Source organism: Lithobates pipiens, unplaced genomic scaffold (genome assembly GCF_037356315.1).
Source record: "Lithobates pipiens isolate NorthernLeopardFrog02 unplaced genomic scaffold, aLitPip1_a1.2 Scaffold_18, whole genome shotgun sequence".
NCBI classification, from domain to species: Eukaryota; Metazoa; Chordata; class Amphibia; order Anura; family Ranidae; genus Lithobates; species Lithobates pipiens.
Window position 1 is genome coordinate 414,245,221 of NW_027507758.1, and position 23,107 is coordinate 414,268,327.

The following is a 23,107-nucleotide window of genomic DNA, read 5'->3' on the forward strand; positions in this document are numbered from 1 at the left end:
TAACAATGCAAAGTCTGTCCAGTCCCCTCTGTTAGATAATGCTATGTTCCTGAGTGTGTGATATTTTGTAAAAATAAGCCACTGTGTACCTTATTCCATTGGCACTCACATGACTGCCCAGCTCTCTCCTCCTCTCTTCTGCTCCCGACTGATGTCAGCAGAAGTTCTCAGCCCCTCCTACTGTAGCTGTTAGCCTGGGAGAGGTGACAGGTGGTCACGTGAGCGGCAATCAGCGCTATGAAATAAGGTACACAGTGGCTTTAAAAAAAAAGAAAAAAGAAAATCACACACACTGGGGAACATTGCATTATCTAGCAGAGGGGATTGGAGAGACTGTACAGGTGGTTTTACAACCACTTTAAGCTTTGACAATCAAATCTGGAAGCTGATTGACTTCTGTGCAGAGCTGGACCAGATTTTGCACTCTCTAGTTTTAGTATATCAACCTCAAAGTCTGCCAATACTGATTTCTCATTCTTCAAATGTTAGTTGCTTGGCTCGTGTAACGACCCTCTTACTTCAATACTTTGAATTTCCCAGTATATGTATGCAGATCAAGGGTTCTGACTCATTATCTTCAAACATATTCCAGATGAAAAACTCACTCAGCATAAAAATTCAATGGGTCAGCATAATAGCCAAGCCACTAACATTTTCCAAAGGAGGTCAGCAATGGCAGCCTACATATTTCTCTATTAGAAAGATTTACTTTAGGGTAATTATGGGAACAAACCAACCAATCTACTTTTGGACTACCATACACAATGGGATGACAGTGAGTCAGATGTAGCTGTTTTCAACCAGGTCTCAGATTTCCTCATGTGACCATGGCGGTCGCCGAGCCGCAGACTGATAGGGGGGCAACATTGATCAACAGATTAGATAAGTTGTCTTAATTGTTATATTTAATTTGCAGTAGCACCTCTTTCCTCCATATCTCATGGCAATGCCCTTTCATTGTACAGTTCTGGTCTATGGTACCTCAGCTACAAAAATCACAGCAACACTACTTTATTTCACACATGCACAATATCCTCTACATCGCACAAACCTCAGCCAAAACAATACATACAGTCCCTTAACAGTTGATTAACACTGCAAGAATGTGTATTCCATGACATTTGCTCACAAGCTGACTAAGCAGAGTATACACACGTTTTTTTTACAGATCTCAGTATCAACATAAACAATGTGTGATGCAAGGATCTCTCCCACTGAGCTATTGTACTCTGATAGAGGAGACTCCATCCACATGGCCCGAAAGTCGGCCCTTTCCTGCTGAACCAACCAATTTTTGGCTCATGTATACCCTGTTTTACTCAACCAGACTTAGGACTGGTGTGCAAGAATGAACAAGAACAGTAGAACTGGTACTCGTAGCACAGGTCCTGGGTATGCTGGTCTGAATTTATGAACTCTGCAAAATATCAATCAATAACGACCACCAACTCCTGAGCAGAGAACTTTTGGTATTAGATACTTATTAAAATCTTTTGGGCTTCTGAAAGGATTAGAAAGCCTTTAATTAGCTCTTAAAAATAACAAACACCTCATAATGAGAGGTTATTTCTGGCTTCTTATAACCCACCACCAAATATCTTTAGCACCCTGCAATTTTCCCTGTGAATCAAATTCCCTTTAGCCAATACCCTCCCTGAATTGGGTCCCCTTACACCCTTTTTTTCTCTCCCATGTACCTCCCTTGCTCATACTGCCCACTATTCCCCCTTTTGACAGCTTTTCCCCATCCACTTCTCACTTTCTTCTCATATAATTATCCTAAATCATTCCTTTATAGCAGTGACCATATTTCTCCACTTCATTTACTATTATTAACTCTCCTTGATCTAGGCAGGATATATGAGCATGATTAAGATATTCACAACCTAGGCAGTGAGCTGTATATTTCTATTGATGCTTACAGTGTAGGGGGACACAGCTCTGGTTCCTGCATGCAAGGGTGGCTCCATAGGATGCTACATGAGAAAGGAGCCATCCTGAAACAGAATACCTGGGACAGCAGTCATGGCGCCAGTTTAAAAAGGGGATATAGGCAAGGATTAGGACTTTGTACACATAGGGATTGGTTTACTAAAACTAGAGAGTGCAAAATCTGGTGCAGTTCTGTCAAAACACACCAGTCAGTGCTCTCAGCCATTGGCTGAGAGCTATGATCGAGAGCCGGTTGGTCGCTGGTTTTCCAGCATGTTTGTCCAACAGAAGCTAGCTGAATGGCCCGCTTCTGTCAGACCGGCTGTCATACACACGGCCTGAATGATGGCCGGTTTTTATTGAACTGGCCAATGTCACCTGACATTTGGCCCATGTGTACTAGGCTTAATTCTGAAAAAACAATAGAGGTAATCTAAAAAAATGATTCAACTTGGCCAATTGCTAATGCCCCTGACAATTATCAGTTGTGGGCAGTGGCAGAAATAGTAATCAAAGACACAAGCCCCCCCCCCCCCCACTCAAATACTGTTCAATACTAGTGATTAGGGTGCAAAATTTGGTTAACTGGACAGTCACTGAACTATGTGGAAATTTGGCCAACCCCGAACATATATCTCAAACCTCACTGAAGTCTATGGGAGTTTAATCTTGTTATTTTTTTTCGTCGTGAATTTACAGCTTTGGTTAAAAAAGATGGAGGTACTGTAGCTGGCACTGCCCTGAGGGACATTTTCCAATGCACATTATTTTTAAGTATCATTCAGCATGGAAAGATGTTTTAATATGGCTTGAAAGGCACTTTTTAGTTTTGAATCGTTTTTGCGATTACGTAGCAAGAGATACTATGTACCACTTATTCATATGGGGTGGGTATCTGGGGGCCTCCTTATGCTAAATAATGAAAAGGGTTTTTTGTAAAGCACAATTTGTAAATGCACCAAAAAATGCATGTATGTGTTTTTCATGCATTCCTATTGAAGGCAAACGCAGTTTGCTGCATCAAAAGAAGCACCTGTGCCTTTTCAAAAATCGTACCACCATATTGAACTGATGTGAATGGGCATAATGTGATTTCCATTGTCGTTCATTGCAGCGTGATGGTAGATGCAGGAGAATTCACATTAGCGTGAATGGGGCCTTACAGTTATGGAGCAACTGATTGATTAGCCTTTCCTATAAAGCAGTTTTAGGGCTGCCATTACTTAGAGAAACGAAAGAGCAGGAGTGTTTCCAACAAACTCTCCTCCCCTTCAGCTTGTAAACATAACTAGGGCGGTTTGCTGACATATTCCACACAGGCATTTCCCTACTCCCTCTGTCAACATGATAGCTGTAGCTGGCTCCAACTCTTATGCTCTGTGTGGATTTGTTCTTGTGTCATTTGTATTTCAGGCTGGGTTTTTCATTTTCACTTACGTTTACTTCACAAATGAAATCAAACAGGTATGGTGCATTTTCTTGCAATATCTTAAGGGGTGCAAGGGTGGGTGTCTGTTTTCTAAAAGCTTTAACGTACGATTTTATTGCTGGACAGTCTGCTTGCAATTATTCACAGTCCACAATTGTGTACTGTATTCACATTTGCTTGCTGCTAACTCTTTTAGATGGATTTATTTTCTTTTGCATTACACTATTTAATTTTTCCTATTTTCGTTTTTTATTAAAACTTTCAAAAGTATATGCATTGCTCATCGCTGGTGTTTCTGAGTGCTCTAAATTTAAATGCATCACCTGAATTATCAGAGTTAAATAGTTTGCTGTCTACATGCAAGAACAGAATCACAATGCGGGAGATTTACTAAAACTGGAGCACTCAGAATCTGGTGCAGCTGTGCATAGTAACCAATCAGCTGCTAACTTCAGCTTGGTCAATTAAGCTTTGCCAATAAAACCTGGAAACTGATTGGTTTCTATGCAGAGCTGCACCAGATTTTACACTCTCCAGTTTTATTAAATAACCCCCCCCCCCCAACCCCCTCATGTGTGCAATAATTACCTTCATTGTTTGAACATTGACAACTTCTGAGGATTTGTTAACAGCAAAGTCTTTGTACATAGGATATTTCAATCCCGAGTGTTTGTTGGCACGTTATGTCACATTCTAGTGTATTCAGGGCTCCCCAGAAAGGTTCTCAGTTTCTCCAGCTGCTGGGGACATTGGAAAGCCAAGTCCCAAATCTCTTTATTAATATGAACTTTCTAATGCAGAATAAATAGATAACTGGTGTCCAGATGCAAAGCATGATACTTTTGGTATGACCCACGGAGGGACAGAGACCCTACAGTTTCCAAGAGATTAGATGAAGTCAAAACCAACTGTCACCCACCTAAAATAGAAATATTATATTTAGGTGGTGTTTGTCATTAAATAAGCAGTCAGATAACTATCATCTTTGATTTTTTTACAGATGCATATCATAATTGCTTCTTACAGTGTTTTATTGAATAAGCCTATTCATGAATACAGTGTTTTTTCCTGTTATGGATACATCTAAAAGCTACTAATGCCTAATCCACCTAGTTGCTGCTAACTGGTTTGTAATCTTAAATTTTTTGATACAGCAAATAAAAGCAAACATTGGACACTAGATCAGTTTTAAATAACTCATTATCCACAAACTTGTGCATGAATTGCATTGTTTACTGAAATGACTCCAATTTGTCAGGGTCATGAAACAGAGCCAGACAAACCACCGATAAAGCTCTGGCAAGAAGCTTGGAAACATGGAAAAATAAGCCTTGTATCAGCAACTAGTTTACCGCCACTGCCTCTTTGTCCCTTGAGTAACTTTTGACTACCATTTTCAAACGGTGGTCCTCCATGATCACTGAAGGCTTAATTATACTGCAACATTGGTGGCCTTATGTATGCATATGGCAAGCAGTCCTGATTCCTAGCCAGTGCCTGGCATACACCAGGTCCAAAAGTGTTTAGTAGGGCAATAGGATTGGTGTCTGCAGTGTTCGGACAATGTATACGTGTTTTTTCTTACACAGTGTGGCTATAGCAACTCATATGGCTGTTGAGGCTCAATCTTTGGACTGCACTGGCAGTGAGTGTTAGAAGTATGTAGAAAAATGATATGCAATCATAGATATGAAGATTTGAGTTGGGTATCCCAATCACTGCACCCTAATCAACAGCCTTCCAAATTTGCATGCACCACCACTTTTTATCTACTGTCACAACAGTCCCTTCTCCTTGGAAGTTCAATTAGGTGAAACAGACAAGGTACAATAATAAATCATAATCTAGACTTTTTATCTGTTGATCCCTGAACATGTTCATCATTAACATTAAGTCACCACACTGTCAATGACTATGAGAAAATATATTGATAAGGTCCTCAAGAGTATGTGAACTATGAAGCAGCCTTCATTTCTTATCAATACCTGACAACATTTGTACCACAGAACAAGCCTATCTCCTTTGCAGTTTGCACACTGGAAACCTGTATAAGAAAATTCTTAATTAAAGTCAAACAGTACAGTTCTAAGGTTACTGGCATGTCTTAACTTTTAAGCTGCGAGTTATAGTTCATAAAAACCGGTCTTGTAGCTTCTGATATAAATAGACAGGAATGATTGAATGGCATTTCAGTCCTCAAAGCAAATTTGCATTTAGAGCAGGTTTTACTGTAAAGTAATAGAAAGTAAAACATTGCCCTGACCTAGAACGACAAACAATGCCATTAAATTAAACAACTTATTGAGAAATCTAGTACTGCCCAATATTCTATGTACCCAGTCCAAGTAGCATATGATATAGGAAGCCTGATAACATCTGCTTTCATTTCCCCTTTGAGGAAAATGTGTGGTTTGGCAAGTTTCTTTTAAAAAGGTCTTAGGAAAGTCTCTGATGTTGCAAAGGCTGCAGCTAAACTGGGCTAAACCGCATGTTGTATCAATCACTGGAAAACCAATGAGAACTTGCTTGGAATCTTTGCATTAAGAAAATGCAGAGAGCAACTGCAACATCTAATGTGAGGTGACCATTAACTTCCAGTAAACAATCATAAACTGCAACCTGATTGGCTGTTATAGGTTACTACATGTTGCATTTTACAATTGCTTTTTGGATTACCCTTCATATTGTGGCTAAAGCAGCATGCTAAAGCAATATACAATATCTTAGCTTAATTGTCCTTCAAATAAGAGCCATTAAAAAAAAAGTATATTTATGGCAAAATACCCTCTTGTGTGATAGGGCACCACAGCAACCCTCACTGATTTTCATTGATTGCGATTGGGCAGATTTTCATGGAAGCTTGCAGCATCCTGTTTTCACATATAGCAAGACCCCTACCTGCAAGGTAGGGTCTAAAGTAAATCAGTTGGAGAAACTGTTAAATCAATATGTATGTATATTAAATAATGTATGTATTGGTTACGTAATTAATCAATAATTATATATTCATTAATGTGTATAGAATCAAACACTACAAATATTCACTTTTGTATTTCTAGTCCTAAGGTGGTAAAGATAAAGGGCCAACATTTCAAATTCCTTACCAACAAATTCTAGGAAATTGAAAGTGCGCTTATTTGGATTAAATTCAACTTCCAGTATGGGTGTGCCTTAATCTCATCCTGCTTAATTTGAAAAACATAGAAACTGAAAGCAACACTCGTTACAACAATGGACTATTGTATGGTTAATATATATTAATGTGACATTTATCCATCAGAATTATATCAAGGCATCTGAATGAACAAACTGAATAAATAATAAATTCTGGAAATTCAAAAATCCACCAAACTGAAAGGGCTATCTGGGTGCACGACTTTGTGTAAATAACTCATCTCTGCACCTCTGTGACATTCTGTGACCAGATAATGCGTCTGAATTCCATTTTAGGTCGCTTCCAAGAACCACTTATATATAAAACAAAGTCAAGAATTAAAATGATCACTTATCTTGACTGTTCAAAAAATAATATTTTCTAGGGGTTTATGCACTTCACACATCCTCATTGCTCTTTGCATTTTACATATGAAAAAGACAACGATGGAACTGTTGGACAGTGCAGGTCAGTGGGTTCTGGGATTGTACTTTAAATTAGGGATTATTAGCATATTGCACCTAGCATATTGCACCTAAAGCATATCCATTACAAGATTATTGCAATGTCAAATGAATATTTACAACCACAGCAGATAGGTCTGTGCAAGGGATAGGCACTGATTGGCTGACCCTTTCTGATCAGCTAATTGGTGCCTCTGCCTCAAAATTAGCATTGTAGAAGATGCATGAGCAGAAGGGTAAACAGCAGCTGTTCAGCCTCCAATGAACCTGCTTTAGGAGATAGGTAAGTATGCATAGGTTCTATCTGTTGTTCAGCTAAATTCAGCACCATAGGTAAGTTGCTAAACTAAAGTCATTTTATGATTTAAGATCCACTCTAATAGGAAGCACTGAAAATGGCTTGGTTATTTCTAAAATAACAAGTCTCTTGAACATCCCACAGTGTTATATTTTTAAGTATGCTTCCTTCTTCCTACTGTTTTTTTATTATTTTTTAGTTTTTTTGCTCAGCTGTATCAGGAAATAAGTGCACAAAACAAGTATACTATAGTAAAAAACCCTCTGGCCAAACCATTATTACATTTCAATGTCTGGAAAGTCCACCTCTGTATCAGGAAATCCTGAAAAACAGTTCAAAGTGCAAACCCATTTATGACAAAACATAAGATTAGATCTAAAATTCCAGGAGAGAAGGAAACCTTCTTCAGGCACAAGAAAAGTATCAAATGATGTTTACTTTTCATAACAAAATGTTTTAATAAATATGCAGGTTTCTTCCATAAGGCACACAGACAGAAATATTAAATGGGAGAATTGCTGTAGGGAGCCTAATAAAAATAATTAGCTCTGTCTTGGCCGAACGGTGAATGATAAATTCTTATTGTTTAACACAAGTTAATTTACTTTGCATAGCATTATTGTCTTCTGCACTGCTTTACTTATTACTTCTAATAGGGTATATCAGTAAACAGAGTCCTTTACTACACTTAAAAATACTGAGTTTATAAACTAATTTTTTTTTTTTTTAAGTAATATCTTTTTTCTCAGCATAAATTCCTTCAATTTTTGCATGTTGTTTTAAAAAATAATCAATTCATATATATCCAGTTTTTTTTCCAAATTACCATGATAAATAGATAAAAAAAATTATAAAAATAGAGGTTAAGTTCATATTGTCGAGAAAATTGTCTCTACAGTCAAGGGGCCCAAGTAGGTTGAAAAAAAAAAGCAGAAAAAAAAATGGTGAATAATTTAATTACCATACCTGTAAAATATTTTCACTACCCCTTCACCATGCTGAAGCCTGGCAGAAAAACTCTTTAGCATTGCTACTAAGACACTACAGCCATTGGGTGCTTGCCCCCAGCATCACAGAAGCAAGTGTTTTTCCGTGTATGAAACCCAGTGCGTGTGCTGTGCGCTCTCTCTACCCCTGGAACAGCAACAGGTGAGAGCACAGTGGAAAGAGAGCACACTGGGCACATGCTGGGAATGAGCGCTGAACAGCTAGCGTGCCGTAACAGCAAGGCAGGATGTGGAAATACTAACTGGGAATTTTTTGTCATACTTTGTGGGAAGGAGGATGTATTTGGTTGCAAATGGCTTGAGGGTATGGTGATTATATCAATCAGCATTTTTCAAAGCTGCACAGTTTTTGCTTTGTTTGTTTGCTTTTTTTTTAATTCTTTTTTTTTATATCCTGATTGTATAAGCACTTAGCTTTTAAAGGAGAAGTTTTCAGTATAGAAAAAAATAAACCTTCATGCTCATCTTTATGCTGCAGCCTCAGTGTGATGATGTAGTTGGCTCTAAGACCGATACCTGAGTGATCACCTGACTGTTGATCACTCAGTTCCCGGTCTGCTCAGAGTGGAGAGCAGAGATTGTCAGTCGCCGCCCTCCGCTTTCCTTCTCAAGCACACGGGAGCTGGAGCGAGTTATCAATAAAGCAGCAGGTGGATCCTGAGAACTTGGCTGGGATTCTTCCAGAGCCTGGAGCAGCTCTGTGACGTCAGCAGATAGTAGGCAATAGTCAGCTGACTCTAGGTCACAGGAGAGCAAAAGTAAGAGCGCTCCTGTGGTCCACAAAAGAAGTATGACCAAAAAAAGCTTTGGCCATACTTCTCTTTTAAATATTAAAGTGACACAAAATTCATATTTTTGATCAAATAAAAGCAATATGCCTAACTATAAGTAAAAAGTACCTTCTATCTCTCCTTTCCTTGGTTTCATCTCTTTTTTTTCCTGCTATTCTCAGACTTCCTGTTCTAGGGTGGCTGGCTACATTTTATCGACATGCCCCTCTTGTGTATGTGAATGTAGCTATCTTTTCCTGCCCCCCCCCCCCGGAGATGGACTATACATATTAATGCAGATACATTCAGCTCAATGGGAATGGAAGTGCACATAGAGTTGGGAATGTGAACAGAAGTAACGGCACTGCTCGTGCTATACTAGTAGCGAAGAGGTACATCAGTAGAAAATAGGGAGCATGCATAGGACAAAAAAAGAAGACTGGAAACATTTGTAAGAGACTACACAAAAAAAAACAAAAAAACAAAAACAAAACATAGCCATTGTATTCAGCTGCATGCAGTTTCCTTGCAGTGCATTTTTTGGAAGGGTGCAGGGACTTTTTTACTTGCAGTGTGGTGTGTTTTTGGCTCCGTAGACTTCAATGCAATAGCATTAAAAATGCATGTTCACGCGATTTTGGTGACGAGCAACATCAAAACTTCCCCAAAAAATCCAAAATGCATAAAAAAACGCATAAAAATGGGGAAAAACATGCACAACGTGCTGCAAAAATGCATCATCCGCACATAGATATGACCCCAGCCTTAATGTATATGAGAGCCATTGGGGTTTATACAAATGATTGCTCTTTTCTGTGCTAAATTCTTGCGTTGATTTACTAAAACTGGAAAGTGCTAAATCTGGTGCAGCTCTGCATGGTAGCCAATCAGCTTCTATTTTCAGCTTGTTCAATTAATCTTTGACAAAAAAAAACCTAGTCTAGTTCTACTTATAGTCCAGCTTGCGCCCTGATTCACATTGGTACGATTTGATATGCGATTTGACATGTCAAATCGGCAGCAATGGCGCCGTCCAAATCGGGGCGATGCTGCATTTGCAGTGCAGCACTGATTTTAAAAAGTCGTTTCTGTACTACTTTTTGCGATTTCGGGCTGTGATTTACATTGATATCTATGCAGAAACCTGCACAGATGTCTCTGAAATTGCAGCCGAAATCGGGACTGACATGGGGGAGTGAAATCGTGCGAGTTTATTTAAACTAAACAGTTACCTCCCACATGCAGGGACTTTCCCACATGAAATCATATTCTTTCCTTTACACTTACAAAGCACAGTAGTAGAGTTGACTGGTGCCACTTCCTCCAGTCTACAAAGTCTGACGCTGCAAAACTCACCACAGTTTCCTTTATGTTAGTGTTGTGCAAAGGTGTCTCAGACACGATTGTTTATTGTATGTTTTTATATTATGTGCATTTCTCAAGGTTTATTACACCCCTTATGTTGTACTGTGCCAAATGCAACAATGGTGCTATATGACTCAATAGGAAATTATCATGAAAGGAATGATATGAATAATTGAGGTGCCTTTTTGTGTATACATTTTTGTTTTTGTGCACAGATCAGCCATTACCCTAATTAACAAATTATCGGGGGGAATATGACATGAAAAGAATCATTTATTTGCATATAAGTCTTGGATCTCTTTTAAAGATCACATAATATCTTTAAGGCTTTGATGAAAGAAGGATTTTTATTAGGAGTTTATGCACACCATCACACGGATCAAGCCCCATTATAAAGATGTTTACTTTTATAAATTATAGCAATTTTCAACTGACAGACAATAATCAAATATAAGGGAATATAAAACTCATCCCATGCAGTGGGGCCGTCCCTACACTGCAAGAATTAAATGCTTATTTATTTCTGTGGGATTGTGAAAAGCTGCTTTATTTACCCAATCTTCCACTCCCCCGGCAGCTTGTGCTCTTCTTCCTTCTGACAGCAGACTGTTGCCATTGGCGTGCCCATTTTCTAGCGGAGGAGCCAATCACCCAATCATCTATATCCATCGTCTACCCACAATCACTCCACAGAGACAGAACGGGGATCTGCCAGTGTAAACAAAGCAGATCCCCATTCTGTCAGGGGAGTAGAGTGAGATTATCTGTTCCTATTGATCAGGAACAGCGATATGTCTCTCTGTATTCCCTGTCAGTCCACTCCCCCCACAGTTAGAAAGCACCTCCCTAGGGAACATTGAACCCTTTGATTGCCCCCTGGTGTTAACCCCTTCACAGCCAGTGTCATTTATACAGTAATCAGTGGATTTTTATAGCACTGATCGATGTATAAATATTACTGGTCCCAAAAAAAGTGTGAAATCTGTCTACCGCAATGCTGCAGTCTCGCTAAAAAATGCAGATCACCGGCATTACTAGTAAAAATAAAATAATAATAATAATAATAAAAATCTATCATAAATCTATCCCCTATTTTGTAGACGCGATAACTTTTGCGCAAACCAATCTATATATGCTAATTGGGATTTTTTTTAACCAAAACTTTGTAAAAGAATACATATTAGCCTAAACTGAGGAAGAAATTAGTTTTCTACATTTTTTGGGGGATTTCTATTATAGCAAAAAGTCAAATATATATATATATATATTTTTTTTTTTTCAAAATTGTCGCTCTTTCTTTATTTATAGCGCAAAAAAGTAAAAACTGTAGAGGTGATCAAATACTACTAAAAGAAAGCTATATTTGTGCGAAAAAATGGACATCAATTTTGTTTGAGAACAACGTCGCATGACCGCGCAATTGTTAGTTAAAGCGACGCAGTGCCGAATCACAAAAAATGGCCTGGTTATTAAGGGGGTAAATCTTTCCGAGGCTGAAATAATGTATTTTATTAATATACCTTCATGTAAAGTATTCAAGACTAAAGGAAACCTGTCATATAAAAGCTGCCAAAGCTATCCCCCTCGTGTAAATGCTAGCTGCCTGGCTGTCATGCTAACCCTTTCTCTAGTATTTTAAAGTCCTCAAACAGAGGCTTCTGAATTGTCTTTTTTTTCCTGATGTTCCAGGTCAGTAGTAGCCAGAGGGGCAACTTAACAGCCAGGTAACTTGCACTTTCAGAAGCAGATCAGCATGGCAGTCCCAATTTTTCTTTTGTGGCAGTTTTACCTTACATAATGTTCATTCCACATGTTTTTTTTTGTTTTTTTTTAGCAAAAGGAAGTATAACAAAGCGAATACTAGTTATTAGTAACAGCTATTTTGGTTAATATAGATGCATTATGTTTCCTTACATCTGAGGTAGTCTGTTATTATTTGAATTTATGCATTTAATAATGCATATCCAATAAAGCAGCACAAAGGGCAACTGCAGTAACCTACACCAAAGAAATCTTATTTTTTTTGGCCATTGGGAGAATTAAGTACTAAGCTGTTGAACTATATTGCACACTGTGAATTTTGCTTCTCCGGGGAAATAAAAATCGTCCAATATTGTTTTCCCAGATTCATGAAAGCTACATTCGAAATATTGCCTGTTTCATGGAAGAAGATTTTGAAAATGTCCTTCAACCCGTGGATAGGATTGTTGCTGACAGAAATAATGACTGTTGGGCAGTAAGGACTCAGCTCAAAGTTTTAATGAGAAAGGTAATATAATGTGCTTTAAGGATAGAACAGGGTATTGCTATTGTTATTGTTACTAGCAAAAGTGTCTGAGCACCTATGTGTTTGTGACAATAAATGCAGTCTGCATTCTGTAGCTGCACTTGCATCTCTGTATTTTGTATGTTGCATCTGGGTACATTAAAACTTGAGCATCATGGGAAATGTAGTTTCAAAACATCTGGGATGCCAAGGTTTGCCATCACTGCTATAGATGATACAGTGGAGTGAATAATAAGGAGAAATGTGGAGTATATAATATTGCAGTGAGTTCCAATTGAAAACTTGTATAGAACTGTGTGTAGTAGAGAGCACATCGTTCCTAACCCAAAAACTTTAGTGTGACAATAATTCAAAATGTCCAGGTTGAAATCTTCAAAACTTGGGTTTGGCCTATACAAGGGGGAAAGAGACAAGGTATAGGCAAGATGAGTGAGTAAGTGAGAGCTAGGTGAGGAGGCAGATTTCTTGATGAGCTGTCACTTATTGCTTCTTCTATGGTCCTCAACACCATCCATATGTAGCAGCTTGTTACTCCAAATCTATACCTCACAACTTTTTGAGATGGGATTGAGGGACACTTATTAGCAAAACTATGCCCGGTGCCCTTTTAAGTATTACTGGTAAGCCAGGTGCACGCCTCAAGGCTGTGGAATAAAGGGCAAGAATTTATTGCCTTTGGGTCATATACAGGTGCAGTTCCTGTGAGCTTCCATTCTCCTAGCCACCACAACAAGAACTGCTATCATCAAAGCCAAAGCATGTACCTGTCAAAATGGGAACTGCGAGTTGTTTGGGGTGCTATATGCTCAAGATCCCCACAGCTCTAAGGCTGGATTCACCTTTAAAAATGCACTGAACTGTGTTTGAATCCTCAAACAAATAGTGCCGTGATGATGTATGTAAGTGCTCAAACGTGCCCCATGCAAGCTTAGAAATATTATCCCTCTTTCCCATAATGTCACAACCGAGTCCAGCTATCCTTGCTATGCTTATGTAATATGTATACAATGCATTACACATATATATATATATATATATATATATATATATATATATATATATATATATATATATATATAGACATATATATATATAAATGTACTGTATACAATACATTACTCTAAGAAAGCATGCTTTATGATACTTATTTTAAGTCAAAAGTAAACATTTTATATGTATGGCTCATTCCTTGCAGATGATTGTGGGCAATTATGGACCAGATATATCAGCAATAATCAAAGGTATGTATTTTTTAAATGTAATATTATTTTTTTATACAATATTCCCTAAAGTATAGCAAGTAAACTGATAGAAAGATGTCTGATTCTAATGAAAGAAATAAGATATTTGAAGACTACCTACAAAATAGAATAATATATATGTATATATGTTTTTTTGTCATCCAGAAAAGGTTTCAGAAATGATTCCAATTGTCGCCGCTGAGAAGCAAACACAAACAAATCAACTCTTTGCTGCTCACTTCACTGGAAATGGGAAGCCCCAACTGCAGCAAGAAAGTAATTATTTCAAATCCTAGTATTTACGAGGGTTCTTCAAAAGTTTCTGTACATTTTCTTTAAGTTTCGCAGCCATCTTCACCACAGCATGACAACTCTTAGCCCTTGTACACACGGTCGGAGAATCTGTCGGAATGAGTCTTATCGGACCGTGTCGTCAGATAATCTGACTGTGTGTGGTATGCATCGGACTGATTCCGTCCGAATCTCCGTCCGACCCAATTTTCCAACATGTTGGAAATATTTCCCGACCAACTGGGCCGGACGGACCTAATCCGATCATGTGTAGAGCATTTTGATCGGACCAAGTGCCACGCATGCTCAGATCAAATTCCTACATCAAAGCTATTGGCTACTAGCCTGAATGTAGTCCCATCGTAACGAAATTACGTCATCATGTTCTGAAAGATCGGATTTTTCGCCAACTTGGCCCGACCGTGTGTATGCAACAGTTTCGGACACAATCCGTCGGACTAAATCCGACGGGTAAAATCCGACGGATTTGGTTGCCAAAATCTCCGACCATGTGTACGTGGGCTTATACTAGACTGCAAAGTTAGCCGGTCTGCCAGACAGACTAGTCATGTCATTACTCAGACATGACCAATTACTACTCCTCCCGAATTCACAATTTCCAATGAAAATATAAAAGTGTGGAAACATTTTGAAGACCCCTCATAATATGCAGCATTTTGTTTTGTTGTGAGTGATCTAAATGGCAGTGTATTGATACAAATAATGTCTTTTTTTTCCCTGATACAGTGGTGTGAAAAAGTGTTTGCCCCCTTCCTCATTTCCTGTTCCTTTGCATGTTTGTCACACTTAAGTGTTTCGGAACATCAAACCAATTTAAACAATAGTCAAGGACAACACAAGTAAACACAAAATGCAATTTGTAAATGAAGGTGTTTATTATTAAAGGTGAAAAAAAATCCAAACCATCATGGCCCTGTATGAAAAAGTGATTGCCCCCCTTGTTAAAACATACTATAACTGTGGTTGTCCACACCTGAGTTCAATTTCTCTAGCCACACCCAGGCCTGATTATTGCCACACCTGTTCACAATCAAGGCATCACTTAAATAGGAGCTGCTTGACACAGTAAGGTCCACCAGAAGATCCTTAAAAGCTACACATCATGCCGAGACCCAAAGAAATTCAGGAACAATTGAGAAAGAAAGTAATTGAGATCTATCAGTCTGGAAAGGGTTATAAAGTCATTTCCAAAGCTTTGGGAATCCAGCGAACCACAGTGAGAGCCATTATCCACAAATGGCGAAGACATGGAACAGTGGTGAACCTTCCCAGGAGTGGCTGGCCGCCCAAAATTACCCCAAGAGCGCAGCGACGACTCATTCAAGAGGTCACAAAAGACCCCACAACAACGTCCAAGGAACTGCAGGCCTCACTTGCCTCAGTTAAGGTCAGCGTTCATGCCTCCACCATCAGGAAAAGACTGGGCAAAAATGGCCTGCATGGCAGAGTTCCAAGGAGAAAACCACTGCTGAGCAAAAAGAACATCAAAGCTCGTCTCAATTTCTCCACAACACATCTTGATGATCCCCAAGACTTTTGGGACAACCTTCTGTGGACCGATGAGACAAAAGTAGAACTCTTTGGAAGGTGTGTGTCCAAGTATATCTGGCGTAGAAGGAACACTGCATTTCATAAAAAGAACATTATACCAACAGTAAAATATGGTGGTGGTAGTGTGATGGTCTGGGGCTGTTTTGCTGCTTCAGGACCTGGAAGACTTGCCATGATAAAAGGAACTATGAATTCTGCTGTCTACCAAGAGATCCTGAAGGAGAATGTCCGACCATCTGTTCGTGTACTCAAGCTGAAACGAACTTGGGTTCTGCAGCAGGACAATGATCCTAAACACACCAGCAAGTCCACCACCGAATGGCTGAAGAAAAACAAAATGAAGACTTTGGAGTGGCCTAGCCAAAGTCCTGACCTGAATCCTATTGAGATGTTGTGGTATGACCTTAAAAAGGCCATTCATGCTCGAAAACCCTCTAATGTAACTGAATTAGGACAATTCTGCAAAGATGAGTGGGCCAAAATTCCTCCAGGACGCTGTAAAAGCCTCATTGCACGTTATCGCAAACGCTTGATTGCAGTTGTTGCTGCTAAGGGTGGCCCAACCAGTTATTAGGTTTAGGGGGCAATCACTTTTTCACACAGGGCCATGATGGTTTGGATTTTTTTCACCTTTAATAATAAACACCTTCATTTACAAATTGCATTTTGTGTTTACTTGTGTTGTCCTTGACTATTGTTTAAATTGGTTTGATGTTCCGAAACACTTAAGTGTGACAAACATACAAAGGAACAGGAAATGAGGAAGGGGGCAAACACTTTTTCACACCACTGTATCATATTCCTAATACATCAAACATCCGAGTATACATAAAATAGTCTCCAAGCCTGCTTAGAAAGGTGGGCTGTATCTCACCAAAATGTTTATTTTAATTCAATTACGCTGGAAAACTCTTCCCGTTTCAAGTCCGGCTGAGTGCACCTGCTACCTGTTTCATAATTTACATACTTTTTCATTGATTGCACCCTGGTTAATATCCCTACAAGCATGTGCAGTGGCCCACCTCTACACTACCTAAAATAGTCTGCATTGTATTACCTACATATAGTCTATGTGGGAAAACTCCAGCAAAAAAAATATAAAAAAATTATATATTCTTTAGTTTTGGGTATAGTGAGTAATAGTATGAAGCCCTGTAGGTCTTTGCTTTTTGAGTGAGTCACTCTTGCTTTCTGTCCTGGGAAACATTGTCCCAGTGTGGTCAAGCGTTTTCCCAAAAAATCTAAACTATTTGTATTTTTGTTCCAATCAGGTAATCTGAAAATACACTATAAGGGATACAAAATAACTGAATGGTCTGATAAGTCCTCAACTTCAAGTAACAAAATCAAAATGGAAAATGGAGAGGTGGTCATTCCAGAAAATGGCTACTACTACATCTATGCCCAGACATACTTCCGTTACAAGGACCCAGAGGAGGGAAAAAGTAAACAGCTAGTGCAATTCATATACAAAAGAACAAATTATCCGCAACCCATAGCACTGATGAAAAATGTGAAAACAACCTGTTGGTCCAAAGAAGCACAGCATGAACTTCATTCCATTTACCAAGGAGGTGTTTTTAAACTAAATAAGAATGACAGACTTTTTGTTTCAGCAAGTAATGTAAGTATGGTAGACACAGATGAAGCAGGAACATTTTTTGGAGCATTCCAGATATCCTAAACAGAAAAGGAATATGGGAGAACTGGAAATGTTATGAACATTTAAAAAGGTAATAAAAGGAAACCTGTCACCTAAGGAATACAAGAGCATCTATTGCTGACCTCCTGAAATTCTAGCCAGGGGTACTTATTCACATTTCAATGGAATTTTGATATAATTCTAAACAACGCTGACAAGTATCAGAAACACTCATGACCAAATTACCTATGTGAGGATAAATGCTGGGTATGTTCTTGACACTCATTAGATCCGAAGAAGATGAGTAGAGAAACGTCCCCCATTATAACAGAACAAGTCCATTTGAATGTGACTAACTACATCAGGCCACACCATGACCTGGTTAAGTAAGAACCTTTAGAGACATTTTGATACAATCATATTTTCAGAAGAAAGACAACTAGTATGTTAAAAAGCAGATCATCAATGGCAGCTTGTATATACTTCTGACTGGTTTCCTTTAAGAATTTGAGCCAAAAATATGCCTTTTAACATGTGCTGGAATCTGGGAATTGGTCATTGGCAGACATGCATGCTTATTTTGCATGCACAATGTAAAAAGAGTAGCAGGAGATGGTAATCATATTGAACTATATTTTGAGATGTCTGACTGCAGCTAAAATTTGATTGGTTTCTTTAGAGAAGTGGATTCATTTTAGGCATAAATCATCCCCCCCCCCGCATTACTTTCACCCTGCAGTTTAAAGCATCTCATTAAGTTCCATTGAAGAAAATATTTTTTTGTCTGCCAGTATGGCCTTTTGAAAGATAACTGTGAAAACTTTGCACAACCTTTCTCATCAGAATATTCAGGGCTTCAGGTGTCTGGACAATGATTTTCATATATGGAAGTACATGTTTCTATTCATGTATTCATGCTCGATACCCCTGATGTTGGTATTATCAACATCAATATATTGTTCATGGCAATATAATTTACTTTCACCTATGCTATAGTAAAAATTCAGAAGCGTTGCCATCTCTTTTCCAAAACAAGACAGGGAAAGGAATGTCTCTTCAAACCTTCTGAATCCTACTGGCTGGTCTTGCTGGAGCTTTTAGTGGAATAGAGGAATTATTTGCCCCCTGTTATTTTAAAAACTCGTAAATCGACTTTCAAACTTTTAAAAACAGACATAATACATCCAGGAAAACATTCTTGAGTGATCTTACCAAGATCAAACTCAAGACAAAGTTTCAAGAATGTTATTAGGAGAGCTACGTATAAAAACTGGACAAATGAAAGCAGGAAGAAAAGTGGAGTTGTTGCTCATAGTAACCAATCACATTTCTTAATTTTGGATTCTGGTGTTCTGTAATAGTTTAAACACACACACGCACACATATATAGATCTATGGCAACTTCTAACATTCCACTGGTTTTTCAAAATGTGTACAATGATCAGATAAACAGCAGATGCTTCATTTTCACAGAGAATAATGAAACCCGATTGGTAAAAATAGTATTGCTGCTCATTAATGACCAAACTAAATTTTATGCCATTTTCAAAGAAAGTCAAAAGTAAAAAATAAGAGGGCAACTAATCCACTTTCTCATTTTATTTGCTCCAGTTTTTTTTTTCTATTAAATAGTCTAAGTTTCACAACAAACAGATGTGGTGCTGTTTAAGAGGATCTGTATATAGGCAAAGAGAGATATTCAACCAAAGTAAAAATGGCAGATCAGCCATACCCATGTGATTATAGAATGGTTGAATTCTTTACTACAGATAACACAACTAGATGACACATTGGATTCATCATTAGGCGTAATCAGCATCTGAAATATCTCAGAATTTCATCGAATCGGTGGGCTTTTGGCTCATACGTCCTGCAACTAGTATGGAGCCCTTTGCATTTATACTAACCTAATTGGTTGGAACAGCCTCAAAATGTAGTAGCCAGATAAGTGATTTAATTTCACAAAAATTTGAGCGGTTTACGATTGTTGCTAGAGATTTCTGATGCATTGTCATAAAAGAAACTGACTGCAGCATTTTCCAGACCGATGCAAAGCTGTAAGATTTACTTTCCTATGGAAATTACAATATTCTGCTTATAATAAGCAATTCTACTTTATTTTTGTAATAGATTTACATTGCTTTTTCAGCGCAATTTTGCACATATGGGTCTCTTACACGCAAATAATTTTTTTTTATGAATTAATTTTAATTTAATAGCATTTATTACAGCCCTAAGCAGAAATATGAAAGTATATAAACTTAAATATGAATCTGGTAATACAAGTTTTAAAATTGTTACCTAATGATACATTCTGTATCCATTCAATGTCTAGCTTAATACTGCTTCCATGAATGCTATTACCTTATCATGGGCTGTAACATATTCTCCACTCCAAATGGGATAGACTTTAGGACAGAGCACCCACTTTGATGCAAATTTGTGCTGAAGTGCAGTGTTAATAAGTGAAACTTACTAGAGCTCATTTACTAACATACATTTAGACTTAAGAAGTTTGGCATTAAACAGTAATTGTTCAAGAAGCCATAATGGGCAGTAACTTATAGAAGCCAATGAGAAGTCGACTTTCAACATTGTTATGTGTTCCAATCAACAAAAGTTGGATTTTGATTTGTTTTCTATGAGTTGCTGCACATCACTGTACTTTGTGTTATGTTATTGCTAAAAAACAAATTCGATTTTTTGGGGTTCTACAGCAAGTGGTCAATGCATCTTAGTAAATGAGCAGTATTATTATTATTTTTTTAAACAGGGACATCTGCCTATGGTAGCAATGTAAATAATGTATCTCATATATTCCTTTGTAATCATTACAGTCATGTATCATATAAAAACGTTGATATTTCACTTGATTGTCTCAGTTTTGATCAAGATTTAAGTGCACTAAATCAAATTTTAAAGTTGTATAAAATCACCTTATGAAAACTTAAATAACTTAATGTACTTTCTACTATGTATACCCTAAACTACACTAGATATTGTAGGCTATTCAGGAGCCTGAGATGTTGTAAATTACTTTTGCCAACAACAGCTTAAGGCTCAACTCCTGCCAAAACATATTTGGATAGATTTTATACGATTATATATGTCTGTTAAATTTTTATGGCTGTCCAAAATGTCATCTGAGAGATTTCACATTGATTCCTGTTACAGTGACAGCAGGACTAGGCACTAACAAGCAAGATACATGCAGGAATAATAACTTGCCTAACCCTTCACTAGATTACTAAGAAAAAAACATTTTGTTCCCATTAGAAATAATTTTCTGGACAGGAAGTGGGGAGAAATCTCCCCAATAGTAACAGAGACTGCAAACTCAAAAAAAAAAAATATTTGACCGGAGTTAGACTCTAATTTAAAAACTACTGCACAAATGAAAAACATCTCACTGTATACATTCTTCCACTATGTGGGAGAAAAATATGTTTATATAAGCCTACTATCTAAAGGCAACTCACATGTACACTATGCAACAGAATTATTAAATACATGTATTTCAGAATGTAAAGGTTTATTTTGCTAGTTAATTCTTACTGCTTTTTCTTTTTAACGCTGTCAATATTTTCTGTTTGTAAATAATTTCTTTATTTTTAGTGCTACAGTCTATTTTTGCTACAAAATAAAAATGAAAATATTACATTCAGCCTGTTTTTTTATAGTGTGCTGGATAGAAAATACATTGTTCAAAAAAACCGGGAGAAGGAAAATAGATACATAGAAAAATGAAATGAAATGAATAATTGGTTTGTATATATTTTTATTATAGACAAGAAAAAACACACAAAAAAAAAGAAAAAAAAGTTTCACATGTATCGTGAAATTGTTTAAGTTTCTATTTAGTTACTTAGGCTACATTCACACTGGCGATTTAAATCATCAGTGTGAATGTAGCTTTAGGACTCACTTAAGTCTGCCAACCTTCTCCCATGTCCCAAGGCATGGCTTTAGGCTAGGGTCACATCCATGTGGGTGTGGAACTGCGTGTAAATCGCACACACTCCCACATCGACAGCAAAAACGCATTGTTTAGCAGATGTGTGAGGGTGCCAAGAATTTTTTGTGGCACTCTCACTTGTTGCAAACCGCGGTGAGTTTTCCCATGAGCAGAAATGCATAGCACTATGCGGTTTCCACTTGGCTGTGGGTTTATAAAAGGTGCAGGGACTTTTTACCTACGTTTCCTTCAGGTAAAGCAACAAATTCAAATTAAAGGGATGCTGTGCCCAAGCAAAAGAGGTCATGGCGAAAAAATTAGTTATAAATTTCTTATAACAAAGAGGTAGACAAGAAACTGAAGAGGCTATATTCAGTAACTTAAAAGCCAAAGGGAATATTTTTAAAAGCATTGACAATTTAGGCCCCTTGTGCTGCACCTGTCCCTGGGAGAGACGGGTGCAGCACCCATTCCCACACTAGACAGCCTGCCAAAGTCTATGGCAGCCTGAGGTTGGACGTGGTAAAACACTATAATGAGTGGTACCCAGTGTGTAGGGCCCTGTGTGTTCAGGGATGGGTGGGATGCACTGAAGATGGCCAACCTTGTATGTAAGGGGCCTTAGGAAAATTCATAATACATATTCACATGTTAAAGGGTACCTGGACATATGTTGAGCCACAGTTTTGGATACTTTATAAATATATGTGTTTTTTTTAAAGGTGTACATAACCACAATACATAAGAGGGACTGTTCTTTTCAAATATTGGCTTTCTGAAAGTCAGTATTTGCATTGGCTTCATCACAGCCACCTGCTTTGACTTGCACTGCTCATGTGACAGCACTCTCAGCCCCCGTATACATGGTCGGACATTCCAATCACCAAATCTGTCAAATTTTCTCTGACGGATTTTGTCCTAAACTGGTGTTGCATACACACGGTCGGACAAAGTTGTCAGAAAATCCGATCGTTCAGGACGTGATGACGTTTGTTCGTCACAACGGGACTACGTTGTGGATAGTAGCCAACAGCTTTGGTCTCGTAATTTGATCTGAGCATGCGTGGCACTCTGTCCGATTGGAATTCTCTACAAACGATCAAAAAAAGTCAGATCATATTTTTTTGTCAGAAAATGTCTGTCTGAATTTCCGACAGAAAAAGTCCAATAGAGCCCACACACGTTCAGATTTTAAGACAATATAATCCGATCAGACCTTTTCCGTCGGAATTTCCGACCGTGTGTACAAGGCATAAGGCCTTGTACACAAGGTATGAAAATCAGAAGGTAAAAGTCTTAAGACGAGCTGTCTGTGGATTTCCAGATAGTTAGTACGGTGCATTCGACAGATGAATTGATTTTTGCATCAGACAAAAAGCTGGATTTTCAGGCTATAAAATTTTTGTTGGATGTGAACTCAACATCTGATTTTCAGATGGTCAGTACAGAAGTCGCCACGCAAAAGTCGTAAGTACAAAAACGTATGCTCGGAATCAAAGAACAACTGGGAAGAGTTTGGTCTTGTAAACTACTGTTCTTAATCTAGAATTAACATTAGTGATGCGGCAATTGATCAAATGTTGAAATGCAGCAGACATTCTCATCTTCTTTAATGGGATAATAATGAAGCTGGTTTGCTGGTTATACTGATGTAGCTATGCCAAACGTATTTTAAAAGGCATTTGTTTTGTACGATCTGA

General features: G+C 38.0%; 1 protein-coding gene across 1 annotated transcript; it reads left to right on the plus strand.

The window, feature by feature from the left end:
- The first annotated feature begins 3,229 nt into the window (after nucleotides 1-3,229).
- Nucleotides 3,230-21,110, plus strand: TNFSF10 (TNF superfamily member 10). The gene is made up of 5 exons (XM_077487966.1): nucleotides 3,230-3,396; nucleotides 12,545-12,688; nucleotides 13,902-13,947; nucleotides 14,113-14,223; nucleotides 17,082-21,110. Exons 1-5 carry the CDS (start codon nucleotides 3,277-3,279, stop codon nucleotides 17,492-17,494), a joined length of 834 nt encoding a protein of 277 aa, XP_077344092.1. The 5' UTR covers nucleotides 3,230-3,276; the 3' UTR covers nucleotides 17,495-21,110.
- Nucleotides 21,111-23,107: the final 1,997 nt, after the last annotated feature.

What these genes read in the sequence shown, in the direction of transcription:
- TNFSF10 (XM_077487966.1), top strand. Translation starts at nt 3,277, where the DNA reads ATGATAGCTGTAGCTGGCTCCAACTCTTATGCTCTGTGTGGATTTGTT. An exon ending in TCAAAGTTTTAATGAGAAAG is followed by an intron (nt 12,689 to 13,901) that starts GTAATATAATGT and finishes CATTCCTTGCAG; the next exon opens with ATGATTGTGGGCAATTATGG. An exon ending in GCCCCAACTGCAGCAAGAAA is followed by an intron (nt 14,224 to 17,081) that starts GTAATTATTTCA and finishes TGTTCCAATCAG; the next exon opens with GTAATCTGAAAATACACTAT.